The sequence below is a fragment of the Rhinolophus sinicus genome, chromosome 12 (assembly GCF_057876585.1).
Source record: "Rhinolophus sinicus isolate RSI-liver-muscle chromosome 12, RSI-T2T, whole genome shotgun sequence".
In the NCBI taxonomy this organism is placed as follows: domain Eukaryota; kingdom Metazoa; phylum Chordata; class Mammalia; order Chiroptera; family Rhinolophidae; genus Rhinolophus; species Rhinolophus sinicus.
In genome coordinates, this window is record NC_142512.1 from 51,062,846 (window position 1) to 51,078,565 (window position 15,720).

Consider the following 15,720-nt stretch of genomic DNA (forward strand, 5'->3'; position numbering starts at 1 on the left):
GCCACGTGCTGAACAGCAGGGCTTTGTCGTAAGGTAGAACGAACTGGAAACTGAACAGACCTCAAGCTGAATTTGCCCACAGCGCTCCCGCAGGCTCATAAATTCCCAGAACAGTGAGCATTCTGAAATCAAATTCTTGACCACCCCACTCCCCACCGAAGACTACACTCCATGGGCGCTCGATCAATGCTGGACAGCCACATGGACGCAGTGTCAAGACCCACTACCTCTGACTCCACCAAGCACCTTCCACAGGTCCAGGCTGCTGCTCTGAAGGGAAACCTTTATTCTGTCTCAGAGAGATGGATGGGTGGGCGGACTGCTTGCAAGAACCACTCTTAAACGGCAACATTCGTATTCAGGGAGTGCAGCAATTATAAACAATTCTTATCTATTTATAAGACCTTCCAAGACAAATTCCCCCTCTTATAGCAACAGCAAGAATTAATTTCTTTTCAAATGTCCTAGAACAGATGTTTACTGTCAGGCTGACCTTTCGGCCAATTAGCGAGGCCCTGGGCGTGAATGGTTATTATACTCTTTGGACCCCTTTCATTCTCTCCCTAGCTGTTCAGCCACCACTCCCACACCATCACTAATTTTCTGTAGAGTCTATCCAAGACTTTCCCTTGGGATCTGCTTCACATTCAAAGCAGACATGAGAATAAACATGAAGCCAAAGCACTAGAACACTGCTGCACAGTACACACTGGCCAAGCACTATTTACACTGCGCAGAGAAAGCCCCTACGTTGTGACAGCTGATCAAATATACCTGACCTCCTTCCTGCCTCCAGGACCACTGGGTGGTGACCCATCATGATTGCAAAGAGCCCTCTGCAAAAGACAAGCCCAGTGGGGCCCAGGTGGGAAGGCAGAATGAGACCCACTAGGGCCTGTGTAACGCTGCCGAGCCAGCCCCTGCCTACTGTTTGGGAGACAAGGCCACTGGCCACGAGATCTTCCTGCCAGGGGGAGTAAAATACCTCCCGACAGCAAGTTCACACACTAATAGGGTGCATCTGAGAGCAGAATATGACAGCCCACCTCTCAAAGTGATTACCACGCAGGTGTATTCGACAGCAAGGAAGCCCGGGGCCCAGGGGGCAGAAAGCGACAGTGCCATTCGAGCTTCTGATGAAACAAAATGTCATGGTTTTTCCTCCAAAACCGTATCATGGCTCTCCATCCAACCATCACACCCAGCTGTCTGGTCCAGAGGCTGGTCCTCCCGGGACACGAGTAATCAGTTTCCCACTAACCCCAGAGTCAAGTTCTCAGGAACTCTCCCTTCTCTTTCTCCATGTGGGAATTTAGGGCAAGAAAGAAGGCAGGTAAGCACGGGAGAGCACGTCAGCCCCCCTCCTGGAGTACATGTCCCCCTGAGACCAGTGAGCCTGACCTGAGCCTCGCTCACCTGGATCCCACAGAAGAAACGGCCTTGGACCCCGTTCTCCTCCATCTGTGCCTCCTCCCTTTCTGGGGGGCAGAGAATTCAAGCACCGGCTGACGTCTCACAGGGGCGTCTGCCCACCTGGAGGACTTGTCGGGACAGAGTGGGGTAGGCGACGTGTAAGCTGGGTGCTTACTGACATGGATCTGATGTGTCCATGGTCGCCTGCGCAGGGAACCCGGTTTTAGCCAATGGTCGTCGGTTCCAAGCTCACGGCCTGGCCTCGACTCTCTCTGGGAGCACAGCCAGACTTCAAGCGGTGCTTCTCATCACACTTCTCCGTGAGCGAGTACACATTCACTCCCCAAACCCAACCCACTGGCCCTGTTCCAGTACCTTTTCAGATACTTTGACTTTGCAGCCCCTACAGGGAGTCACCCTGACATCACAGGAGAGGAAACTGGAGCTGAGGGACATGCAACCAGTTAATGGCAGATGTGAGCTCCACCCAGAGCCCTGCTGCCCAGGTTTCCTGTCTCATTCTCCTATTAATGAGCCTTTGTCGGCGTGATGCTTTGTCACTGGTCTTATGCTATAGTTGGATGAGCTGTCATCTCCCTGGTGACGTCATAAGTTTTGAGGGGTCAGGACCACGGTCACAGTCACTCACTTCTCCCAGCTTCTATATCCGCTCATATATACAGGGCCACATGGCACCAATGTCAGCTGCACTCTGTATTTATAATGAAGCCTGACATTTAAAATCTGAACCTAGCAAAACGTAACTAAGGGGATGATTAGCCACATGACCAAGAGCTTATTTTCTTTCAGGAAAAAAGTCAAATTCAATTCCTCTACATCAAAGCCCTAAATGGCTTGAAATATCTATTCCGGTATCATTGGCTACTTCACAGAGCACATCACGTCTGAAGAGTGGTACTCACCAGGCGAGGCATCAGGAGGTCGGCCATGTAGACGAACGCAGCTCCAAGGGTGAACCCAACAGCCACAGGGAAGAAGGCAAAGGCCCCGAAGCCCCCCGAGGACGTGGCCATCTCAACCGCTGGGGCCAGGAGAGACCAGTAAGAAGCCGCTAACATGACCTGCAAAACCCCAATGAGAAACAAATCATTAAGCCAACCACAGAAGGCCTTCCAAGGGGAACTTCAGTTGCTCTCGAGGGCCCACACTGAGCCCAACAGTTTCCCATGTGTTAGGCCTTTAATTCTCAATGGTAGGTACCGTGTTTTCCCCAAAATAAGACCTAACCGGGAAAGAAGCCCCAGCATGATTTTTCAGGATGACATCCCCTGAACATAAGCCCTAATGCGTCTTTTGGAGCAAACCTTAATGTAAGACCCGGTCTTATTTTCAGGGAAACACAGTATTGTCCCAAACCAAAAAGCCACCGTTGGAATTCCTGGAACCAATGTTGGTTGTAAAAACTCAGTTTGGGGTAGAACGGAGTTGACTTTGGGAGGATCGAGTCTGCTTTGCTGTCATCCAGCCTCTATTTCAATGGTTCTCAACCCGGGGCAATTTTGCCCTCCACGGGACATTTGAAGACAGACTAGGGGCATCTAGTGATGAGAGGCCAGAGATGCTGGTAAACATCCTACAATGCACAGCCCCTGACAAAAAAGAATTACGTGGTCCCAAATGTCAGTAACACTGTTGAGAAATCCTGTTTGAACTGAATACAGTGGTACCTCAGTTTTTGAACATAATCCGTTCCGGAAGACTGTACGAATTCTGAAACGTTCAAAAACCAAGGTACTACTGTACTTCCAGGACCCACTGCTCACTCCTTCATGAGCACCACTGCATTAGAAGACAGCTCTAATTATCACAAAGGCTTTCCTTATGTTGAGTTGAAATCGCTCTCCCTTCCGTTTTTACCTATTAGCTCTAAGTCTGCTCTCAGGAGCACCAAATGTGTTTTTCCTCTCTGACAGCCTTTGAAATATTTGAGGCAACCAGGGAGTCAATGTCAGCTTGGTCTCGTCAATTGTCTTATCTCTAAAAAGGAAGAAGGGAACTAATATTTATTGATCACCCACTATTTCCAGACAGCAGCTTCACTTTTGATCTCTTCTTTTTATCATCGTGACAAGCCTGGGAGGCAGATACTGTTTTCTACTGCTATTTGTAGATAAAGAAATTGAATCTCAAAGTAATAAGATAATTTGCTCTAGGTCACACAGCCAATAAGTGACAGATCCAGGGAACTGAGTAAGCAAGACCATAGTTACCTTATGAGGGGAAAAATATAAGCCAAAGTGAAAAATGAAGCTGGACCCAAATCTCAGTGAGGTCAAGTCAATAAAAGATTCTCCAGTGTTTACCAAATTAAACAGTCACCCGCAGTCATTTACTCTTGTACGATGCGGTGACATCTTGGCTGAGTACACCCACTACCCATCGTAACCATATGACAATCATCACTGCCATATAAAATGCTGAATGGGTTTCTAAAAATGACTTAATTATGCCTTGTCTTAAAAAATACGTCTGCATCATCCATCTCCGAAATAACATTCAGAGTGACAGAACCAAGGATGACAAAAGTAACAATAAAGGACAAATCCATGCAGAAAGTGATTTCCCTTCCACCAACCATCATCTACACACAGTTGCTCTGAGCCAGGTCCTCCCAGCAAAAGTCTTAGTGCCACTCACAGAAAACTACAAATGCCTTAGAAACGCCCCAAAAGGATGAAAATGTCTCATCGGTTCAGCTCCATGAAGCCATCAAAGGAAGCTGTGGGCTCCTCCTCCAGGCCGTGGCCGAACCCATCCCTTTTCCAGACTGTTGTCGCACTAGCTTTAGAATTCAACAGCCCTTGCTAGCTGCCATTCACGGAAAACGCCCCCCGGAGGAGGATTTTGCACAGAAGCACAGAGCTACCCAGGAATCTCTCTCCTCACGTGTTTCAGGGCTTTGCATACAGTCCCATCATTCACAGCTCTAAAACTACATGCCCCATGTCAGGCCACTCATCTCATCCTCCAATCCCTCCCCACATCCCATCTCTGTCAGTGTCACCTGCGGTACTTACTCAGCCTCAACTCCCCACCCCCTTTTCAACACAAAGTCCAACTTCTTCTGCCAAAGCCCCTTTGCATCCCTCGCATTGCTGGGTGCCGGACTTTTTTCTGCCCCTACAGGTAAGAAACACACATGTCCTCATGGACCAGTGATGGGCGATGGTGCAGAGATGTGCCCCTCAAGGGAGGGTTTGCCAGGATCTGGGATGCTTGAAATGGAAAAGCATCCCAGGTATTTCAAGGGCGGCCCCTCCCTGACAATCACTTTATCCTTCCAGTCAAGCCCAGGACCCAACTGGATTTCCTTCATTTCTTTCCCTCGGCAGCCTCCCTATTTCACATCAACTGGAAAATCGCCAAAGATCATGGAACATGAAATGAAACTGGGTTACCTGCCTGAAATGACAACAGGGCCCAGAGGAAAGTTACTTAAAGGATACACGTGGTAGACAAAATAATGACTTCCCCAAAAAAAATAAAAATAAAAATAAATGACTTCCCCTCTCCAAGATGACCACAGCCTAAACCCCAAAAGTTGTGAATATGTCACCTTACATGGCAAAAGGGACTCTGCAGCTCTGATTAAGTTAATTTTCTTGAGATGGGGAGATTACCCTGGATGACCTGGGTGGGGTCAACGTAATCACAAGGGTCCTTATGAGAGAGGGAGATGGGTCAGAATCTGAAAGATGCGAAAAGCAGAAAAAAAGAAAGAGACTGGAAGATGCTACGTTCTTGGCCTGAAGACGGAGAAAAGGGCATGAGCCAAGGAAGGCAGGCGGCCAAAACAGGCTCCCCGAGAGCCTCCAGAAGGCACACAGCGCTGCTGCTACCTTGATGTTACCCCAGTTAAAATGGTTCGGGACTTGCGGCCTCCCTCCCATACTGCAAAACAAGACATTGGTGTGGCTTTAAGCCACTACCTTTGTGGTAGTTTGTTACAGCAGCAACAGGAAACGAATACAGTAAATAAAGGCACACTTTACCTTATTTTATGTATTTTACATTTTCGAGCAATTTTAGGTTCACAGCAAAATAGAGCAGAAAGGACAGAGAATCCTCATCTATTACCTGCCCTACACCTGCACGGCCCCTCCCCCCAACTATCTATATCCTACACTGCAGTGGTATGTTTGTCACAACTGATGGACCTACGTTAATACACCATTATCGTACAAAGTCCATAGTTTATCCTAGCGACCTCTCCTGGTGTCATACATTCTATAAGTGTGGACAAATAAATAACGGTATGTATCCACTACTATAGTATCACAAAGAATGGTTTCACTGCCCTAAAAATCCTCTGTGCTCCACCTATTCAGCACTCCCCCAAAAAGGCAACCACTGCTCTTTTTGCTGTCGCCATAGTTTTGCCTCTTCCAGAATGTTCGATGGAATCACATACTATGGAGCCCTTTTGATTGGCTTTTTTCACTCAGAAATATGCATTTAAGGTTCTTCCATGTCTTTTCGTGACTTGATAGCTTATTTCTGTTTAACACTGAATAATATTCCGTTGTCTGGATGGACCACAGTTCACCAATCCATCACCTACTGAAGGACATCCTGGTTGCTTCCCGGTTTGGGCCATTACGAATACAGCTGCTGTGAACATCTGTGCGCAGGTTTTTGTGTGGACGTAACTCTTCAGTTCGTTGGGGAAATACCAAGGAGTGAAACTGCTGGGTTGTATGATAAGCCTTATTTTTTTAATAGTCCCTCAACAAAGGTGGCTTGCCTGAAGCTCTCAGCACTAGCGAAGCTCCTTTAAAGGTTGGGCACTTTTAAATCTGGGTGTGGTGACATATTAACTAGTGATAGAGAAGCAGGAAGTAGTGTATCTGATTCACCCTCAATTACCCCTAGGAAGCAGGGTTAGGTGACCGAGGAGGAAGAGGTGAGCCTTGGGCTCAAGGCTTCAGGGAATGGGCTCCACAGGCAACTCTTTGCCAGCCAGTGCCTGTATGACCCAGATGGTAGAATACCAGAAGCCTTTCTACACCTGCGACCCTGCTTACAAAGGCAACAGTTGGGCCAACAGCACCAGCCCTGAAGACATCACATGTACGCCTGAGGAGCTGACCACCAGTACCCCCCGCTTCCCCACCTTTGTCAATAAAAGGAATGTATAATCGGCTTTCATCACACATGGCAGGGGCCTCGCAGTTATCCCAAAGTCCTTTTTGTCTCTAGTCCCCTCCCCAAAAAATGAAAATCCCAACCAATCGAATGAGTCATGGGATAGCTTGGGTGGAGCCCAACCTCTAAGCTAGCTACTGCTAAGACCAAAGCAGCCCAAATGTTTGCTAAATAACTGAAGAAGCTCAAGGGAGTGAACATTTCAATAACAGTAACAACTCATGCAAAAGAGCTAAGGAGGAAATAAACCCAACAATGGATTGAGGGTCTAATTTTAGCCTTTGGTTAGTCTGGCAGGTCTACTGCAGGGCTCAGGAATCTGAATGTTGAAGGAAGGGATTCTCGGGCAAGCTCATGTTTGAGAAGCTGTGTGTGCTTCACTTTTTCCCAGGCCTTGGCTCTCTTCTCATTCTTCATACGATGCCCATGGCCTCTTGGCCACGATCATGCCTTCAACTCCCATCTCGACAGATGGGCGAGCGAACACGTGAATAACCTGAGTTCATTTTAAACATTGATCTTGACCTGGCTCATAATCAACAAAAGACGGAAACAGCGCAAATGTCCATGAACAGATAAACAAAATATTGCATTCGATGGAATACATTTCAGCCATGAAAAGGAATGAAGCACTGATACACGCTATACCATGAACTCAAAATCATGCTAAGAGGCCGGACACAAAAATGAGATAGAGCCATAGACAGAAAGCAGATAAGTGATTGACAGGGGGTGGGGGGAGCAAGGCATGCGGAGTAATTGCTCAGTGGGTATGGGGTCTCCTTTGGAGGTGATGAAACTATTTAGACTAAATAGAGGGGATGACAGCACAACACTGGAAGGTAAAACCACTGCAAAATCCAGGTAATAGACTAAAAAATGAATGTTGAATCACTTTCTGATTATACCTTCTTCTGATTTCTCCACCCCCATGGCGCCTCCCATCAGCAAGGACAACAGAGAACCCATTTAGGCCGCTGATACCGAACAGCTGCCCTGTCCTGGGCGACCCAGGCGGGTGGTACTGGGGCACAGAGATGCTCAGAGCTCAGCCCTAATCCCAGCCCCGAAGGAAATAGGGACACAGATAATGAATCCAGTGTGATGGCAAAGGGCCACCCTAGGAGAGAGGTCGGAGGATGAGTGAGGGCGTGCTGAGTGACGCCAGGCTCAGAGAGAGGGAAGAATGCCACACACACTGACGCAACACGTATTTCCTGCTGGGAAGTAGGTTGGCGTGGTACACGCCTTGCCCCAAGTAATCCACAGGGCAACCTTGTTATGCAGTATCCCCGCCCCCATGTTCAGCTATTTCCCAGCTGAGCTGCAGAGAGCTGAGGTTATTGGCCTAGGGCTCTCTAACGAGTATGTTGGCAGAGTCAAGATTCAAACTCAGACCTGAATCTAAGTCCCACATTTTTCCATCCATTATACACATGGACTGAGGCACAGGGTTTGGGCTGCTTGGAAGACAGGGCACGAGAGATGGGTTTTGACATTTTGGCAATTTTGCAGATGGAAGTGCAGGGGGGTTGGAGGGTTCAGCCAGAGTTCTAAGGGAGGGTTAGGCCCAACTCAGCTTTTGCTTTTTTTTTCTGTAATTGAGGTAAAATTCACAGCACAGTAACCATTTTGTATTGTGCGATTCGGTGGCATTTGGTGCGTTCCAAGTTAAGTGCTATATAGGCGCATCCTCAAACGCCTTCACTCCTTTGACAAACACTGATGAGGAATTGTTTAACATAATGGAGTTTTTCTTGGGTATGGAAAGAAGTTGACATAAAATGTTCAGAGCTTTGTGGACAATCCACTGAACAGAGTCCGCTGACAGAATCGCACACTTGTAGAGTTGAAAGGGACTTTGGGAGGCTGGCTGGTCCAAATGCTTCATTTAACAGATGGAAAATCTGACACCCAAAAAGACTGGGCGTCGTTCCCAAGCCCCAAAGCAAGCTAACAGCATCCACAGCTGACTGCACCACCCCCAAATCATGTTACTCCCCATCTTCACCCCCACCCTGACCCACAGTCTTTTAAGAAATCCTAAGAGTTACAGAGTAAAGACAAGGTTTAAGGTGCTGTTTCCTTCAGCATCCCCAACATTTTCAATGTTGACTACGTTTACAAAGAGCAATGTCTCCTGAGCTAATGGGTAAATCCTAGGCCATTTCTAGTAAACGTGGCCACTGAACACAAGCTGCTCACCCCCAAATTCCCACTAGAGTGTGAGGAAAAGGACTAGAAGGATCTCAACCATAGAGACAGAAGGAGCCAGAGAGGAGATGACAGCCATAGCGTTTTGGAAGCTAGAAAGGAGGACAGGTAATGACTGGCAGATGCCCCACGGAGTCTGACACCTGAGCCCAGCGGAAGAGACTCAGAAGAAGGCAGTTCATGCCACAGAACCACAGGACAGCCCGGCAGTGGAGGGCCCTGGAACCACTGGAAATGGGAGCACAGATGGGCCAATAGAGAGGATTGGTAGAAAGCCTGGATAAGAACCCATCAGATCCCAGATTCTTCCTGTACCGCGTGCGGCCAAGTAACTATCCCACTAGACATTCAGGAGCGCCCCCACCCCAATGTCCCCGCCAGGAGGGAGGACACCACACCGAAAACGGGGAAAACGTTGGAAGTTTATGTACTGAGGCGCCCGGCACACTCCCACATCTCAGCTCAGTTTCTTCCTTCCCCAGCCCCATCCATCCCCATTCCCGGCGGCTTCTTTTCCCTGAATTCCTTGCACAGGAGTCCCCATGGCAGGCCCTGCTTCTGGAGAAGGCGGCTGAAGACTTTACCTCCCAGGTCCCCTTTCTCAGGAAGATACTCGAGGGTGCGTTTTTCACTGGTATGAGGGAGTAAAACAAGTCGAGGCCGGGGAGAGAAATAAAGAGAATCCCCAGGTGGGTGGTGAAAGAGGATGTCGGGAGCCACAGTGCAACAGACGGGGAGAGCAAGAGCCCAGATGGGAAGGGGGGAGAGGGCGGAGGGCTCCCGGGAAGAGTGCATTATAGAGCCCTCAAAGGGCTGAATGCCTGGAGGAGAGATTTGCGCTTCTGGGTGGGAGACTGGTGGCCAATTAATGATTGGTACCCTAAAAAGTAGATGAAGAAACTGAGACCTTTATAACTCTGGAAAACACAAAAATTGCACAGGAAAGGAAATAAATAATATTTACAGTCTTAATAATGTAAGCTGGCCTTTTTTTATTTATTCATTAACTTGTCTGTTTATTGTGGTAAAATATATCTAACATAAAATTTGCAATTTTAAAGTCTACAATTGGGTGGCATTAATTACATTCACAAGGTTGAACAACCACCACCACAATTTATTTCCAAACCTTTTCCACCACGCCAAACGGAAGATCTATAACCATTAAGTAGTTAAGTCGCCATTCTCCTCTCTCCCCAGCCCCCACCCCGTAACCTCTATAATCTACTCTGTCTCTATGAATTTGCCTGCTCTTGATATTTCATATAAAGTGAAATCACACATTTGTCCCTTTGTGTCTGGGTTAATTCACTTAGCATGATGCTTTCGAGGCCAATCCACGTTGTAGGAGGTGTCAGAGTTTCATTCCCTTCTATGGCTGAATAATTTGCCATTCTTAAGCTGTGACTATTGAACTAACATAAAACATATAATGTAGCCATAGTGTAGGACGCAGGTAGGGATACAAGAGCCAAATCCTCACCTTCCACACTAGGAAATCATTAGCTATGTTTAAAGCTGAAAAAGTCAAGAAGTGGCAGAGTAAGCACAAAGCAGAGACACGTGGAGACAAAAAAGCTGAAGAAACAGCTAAAATGTCTGTGCACGTTTATCTCTGAGAAGTGGGAATCAGGGGTGGGGAAGGTCAGCAGACTGGTGGTTTTTGTTATAAGCCCTGGAGGGCTTTTGTTATAAACCCTGACTTTTTAAATTATACATGCATATCTTTAGGGGAAATTTTAAAATAAACCGGTAAGATAATTTGAAAATATATAACTATTAGGTTGGTGCAAAAGTAATACACAGAAGCAAATATTGTAAATTTATAATAAAATTTTTGAATGTTTTAATAATAGAAGACCCTGATTTCACAGTGAAAATCCAATGGGGGAAAAGCTCCTATGTACAAAAACTCAGTTTTCAGAAATGTTTCTGCATGACAATACGACACCCCCGTGGACTGTGTGTTTTTGTTGAAGGCATCTAAGTCACAGCCTTGACACCAGAAGACTGAAAGCGACTGGAGGAACCATGTAAACATGGAAAATCAGCAGACATTTGCAAGCTCTGGAGTAAAACCCCCCATTTCCCCTGTGTGACTTCTAAAACCTAGCAAAACTCATATGCTTCTTTTTCTCAAAGTATTATGCAATTGCTTCAGGGAGCCACACTTTATAATGCTACTAATTTCCCTCTGGTGTCAGAGGTACCAGCACAGAATAATCAAAAACAATCAACTAAATCCGTAGCCTACAGCAGGCAAACCTTTTCATTTCTGCTTAAGTGCTCATTTTGGGACAATTTCCGCTCTGGAAATATAAATGAATCTGTGAAAAGTTCCTTGAGGAAAATACATCAGAACATTCTGGCATGATGGGGCAGTTAAGCATTTCTTTTATGATAATAATGACAGCTTAAAGAGGGGAAGAAAATCCAAGCCACAACACTAAATTTCCCTCTTAATAAAAAGGGGAGAGGAAAGTATTGCACATAGATCATTTACAATGCATTGAATATCAGCATCCATTGAATAATGCCTCTAAAAAGAAGGTGTACGGAACTCTACACATGACAGGAACACAGAGTTCAAAATAACAGCACCCAACTCAAGGCCAGCTACACAGTGGGTCCTCCCTAAGTGTTTGTTGAAGCAAATCAACCTGGACTCTAACTACAAGGTCACTTCAAGGCCGTGTAATTAAGAAGTAGGCACAAACTTGCAATCCATATAAATCAAGCCAATAATTACTTTGCAAGTACTGGAGCCAAGTACTGCCTCTACCTCTGTCTCCAAATCAGATAAAAAATTAATTTGTAATTGTCAACTAATAAGTACCTAAGTAATGACCATTACATGACCAACATCATGCGAGATCCTAGGGGGCTAAGAGAGAGGAAGACGCAAAAGCTGACCTGAGTTCCTGCCTTTGAGGAGCTGGCTACGTACCATAATAAGAGAGACTACAGAAGACGGCTGAAATGATAAATAGAGAAGGCATCTGCAATGACACAGGAAGAAAGCTTGTGGTCCCTCCAAGAAAAGAGATGGCAACGTTAAAAAAAAAAAAAAAAAAAGTAGAACATCAAAGAAAACATGGTGAAGAGCTCTTAAAAGTTAGACAGGGTTTGGGAAGGGAAAGGAGAGTAGGAACTTCTAGCTGGGAAGAGTGTGTGAGCGACCTGGGAGGCAAGCACGCCAAAGCTTACGATGTGGGGGCTGCAGGGTGATCAGCCTGGCTTATAAAGAGGGTATGTGTTGGGGCCCCACGAGGCAGTTGGGTATAGTTCAGAAGGCAGGCAGAATGGCTAGGACTTGAGACAATGGGTGGGTTGTTTCCATCTCTGGTTGTACACTAGAATCATGTGGAATTTTCAAACTACAGAAGCCAGGTACCGTCCACTACCTATAAACAAACTCTCCTAGACAGCAAACCAAGAGACTGGCTGCTGGGCTACTGACATACTCTAGATGGCAGGTGGTGAAGGCCTGATCAGAATGGAGGCAGGGGGCCTGGGAAGAAGGAAGGAGTCTACATACAACCCTCAGGATGAGGCCGCCCATGTCGGTTCCACATCAAATCACCCACCAGAAACCCAGGAGGGGTGACCACATGAACTGCACATTGAGTCAGCTTTCCACTTTCGCATGTCAACTATTAGTCATGACTCAAGCATGAATCAAATTTATATGGGAACTTTATCTGTACTGATTTCCTTTTATCAAAAAGTCCTCATAATATACCAGCTTCCTATAATTTTACAGAATTAAACCTAAATGATTGTAATCAAAATTACACTCATTTACATTCAGCTTTAATTATAGTTATTAATTGATGCAGGTCTGCCGGAATGATCTGACTCTTGTTGGCTACACGCCTACCCAGTCAAAATGATGGGCAGGGGCTTGGCCGACACGTCTGTGTACTCTCCAAACCAGGAAAGAGCACTTGTGCTTTAAAAAAAAAACAAAAAAAACATGGTACCCTATGACCCAGTAATTTCTCCCCTAGACAACTGTCCCAAGAGAAACGAAAACATACATCCACACAAGACTTATACAACAATGTACACAGTCGCTTTATTCATAGCCCAAACCTGGAAACAACCCAAACATCCATCAACAGCATTGTAGTGTATTTATAAAATAAAAAATACTCTTTAGCAATAAGGAAAAACTACTGACATCACAACATAGACAAATCTCAAAATCCTTACACTGAGTGAAAGAAGGCTGTACACACACACACACACACACACACACACACACACACACACGATTCCACTTAGGCACAAGAATATGCAGATCTAACCTACGGTGACAAAAGTCACAAAGTGGTTACCTATTGACTTAGGTAACAGGAGCTCTTTCTGGGTGACAGACATATCCACTGTCTCATTTTGGATGGTGGTTACACAGGTGTATACAACTGTCAAAACTCATTGGGCTGACACTGTAAGATCTGGGCATAAATGTAAATGATATCCTTTTTTTTTTCGGGGTGGGGGGGAAACAGCCGGTTAGCTCAGTTGGTTAGAGCGCCGTGTTCTTAACAACAAGGTTGCCGCTTTGATCCCCACATGGGCCTCTGTGAGCTGTGCCCTCCTCAACTAGATTGAAACAACTATGTGACTTGGAGCTGATGGGTCCTAGAAGAACACACTTAAATAAATAAAAGTTAAAAAAAAAATGATATTCATTTTTTTAAAAGCCTTAGGAAGGCAGCCCCACGTTCCGAGGAGCCACGTTTGCACCATGGACGGTATATTGGGAATCCAAGTTCTAGGGCCCACCCTAAAACGGTCTCTGTGGGGACAGGCTTAGGTCATCCAACACAACTGCCCAGTACCTGACATGGCCTGGGTCAGGAGCTGAGAGGCAGGCCACACTGAAACACTAAGGACCAGCGATATTAGACGAGCACAGAAATGATACCCCAAAGGACCTCTCAGAAGCCATTCTCAGTGAGCATGGGGATTTGCTGGTGAAGCCCCAGACTGCACTAAGTTCCTGAAAGAAAGGACAATCACCCAAGACATCTAAGCTTTACATATACTGACCAACAACCCAATTCTGACTTCCTCTGCAAAAGAGAGGAAAAGAGCGAAAGACGAGTCACCACCAAGCCCAGTCCTGCTCCACGTCTAAGTTCTCATTCCCGTGTGCAATTCTACTCAACAGATATTTGCTAAGCAACGACTGTGTGAGAGACCCCCACTGCACTGGAGCGCCCACTGGCAACGATGTTACCTACGCCTAAAAGAAGACCACAGTGCTGCCAACTCCAGTAGCACTTGGACTTTTTGTTTGAGTTTGCCACTCCTCTTCCAGAGACCCATTATTTTGAACAATGGAGAGATGCCAGTGCACTGCTTACTTCAGTCCTTCCACGGCAGATTCAGACTAGCTAGAGGGGGGACGCCTAGATCCTTCAGCCTGACAAAATCATTAACTCCACGTAGACCAAAAAACGGGGGTGCGGGGAGGGCATCTTTATTGAACCTTTTCACCAGCTGGTCACCAAGAGAGTGAGAACATGATATCGCCCCAAGCAACCTCTCCATGGCGCCCAGCCACCAATCCATCAACACCCTCTCAACTTCGGCCTATTGATAGGCAATTACACCAGCTGGTCAAGCCCTCCCCACCCCAAACACCAGCACTCACTCACACCTCCAATCTGTCCCAGGTCTGGCTTCTAAGGAGGCAGCCCCTACTAACATCTGAAGGGGGGGAGATGAGTGAGCCATCTGGCTCCACTGAGAAAAAACGCAAGCATCTAGGTAGGAGAAGGCACCTCCCCACCCCTCAGCCCCCCACCCCCAACCCCGCTTTGCGATCTCCCTCTAAAGAAGTGATAAAGCACCAAACTACTGGCTTTGTGCCTCTCTCTGCTCAAAGGAAATTACCCGTGAGGCTCAGGGGCAGGAGCTTCATGGTCAAGAAAGAAGGCAAATGCCACCCCCATTTCAAACAAAATCACATTTCATGTTCACCACTCATGAAAACATGGGTTGTCAGAGTGTTTTCTGCGCTAATTCACCTGAAGGATGCCAGAGACTCCCACCAGTGTGGCTGCAGGGACCCTGGGGAGATGAAGGGCAAGCAGTCAGGTGTGATGGGCCAGAATCTCAAGACGGGACCGGCGGGAGTACGAAAAAGCCCCCCAACCTGGGTCTGCCTGATGCAGCAAATAAAAATACAGGGCTCCCACTTAAATTTGAATTTCAGATAAATGATTAGTAATTATTTTTATTTGAGATATGCTTATACTGAAAAAAATGTTCTTTATCTGAAATTCAAACTTAATTGGCCATGCTTGATTTTATCTGGCAACCGTGGGAGCCCCACCAGCAATTCTGGGGCCAATCTGCCATCTTTTTTCCTTCCCTCGCCCTCCCTGTTTATGACGTGGAGAAGGCACAACTCTGGAGTTAGACTACCTGATTCATACCTAAGCTCCGCCACCTCAAGCTCCCCGCTGAAAGACCTTGGGTAAGAGAATCATCTTTCCAGGGCTACTATTCCTTTATATGAAAAATGGAAATAATAATAGAAATAACAGTGACACTTGAAAGTAGATGGAATTAATAACAACATTTCCTCCATAAAGACTGACCATGTGCCAGGCAGGCCCTTTCCTCATCCTCCTAACATTAAGAGTCAGGTACTGTTCTTCTCCTTACTTCAGATGGGAAACTGAGGCACAGAGAGGTTCAGTAGTTAACAAAGTCATATAGTTCATAAGCAGCAGAGCCAAGATTCAATCCCAGCCAGCGTGGGCACTGGAGTCCGTGCTCTTGACCAAAACATGGTCCCCAAGGCGGTGTTTGTCTCCGAGAGTCATTATATGGATTAAATACCACAATGCATGTAAAATGTTCAGCACAAAAATTGGCCCACAGATTCTATAAATGCCAGATACTACA

The 15,720-nt window shown here is 46.4% G+C and overlaps 1 protein-coding gene across 5 annotated transcripts in view; it reads right to left on the bottom strand.

Moving 5' to 3' along the window:
- Positions 1 to 15,720, bottom strand: part of SLC39A11 (solute carrier family 39 member 11) — a 359,113-nt gene that overhangs the window by 251,273 nt on the left and 92,120 nt on the right. For all 5 annotated transcript variants that reach the window (XM_019740426.3, XM_088802349.1, XM_074319972.2 and 2 more), the window contains one exon: positions 2,337 to 2,495. In XM_019740426.3, coding sequence (XP_019595985.1) covers positions 2,337 to 2,495 — 159 coding nt within the window. The remainder of the gene's footprint in view (positions 1 to 2,336; positions 2,496 to 15,720) is intronic.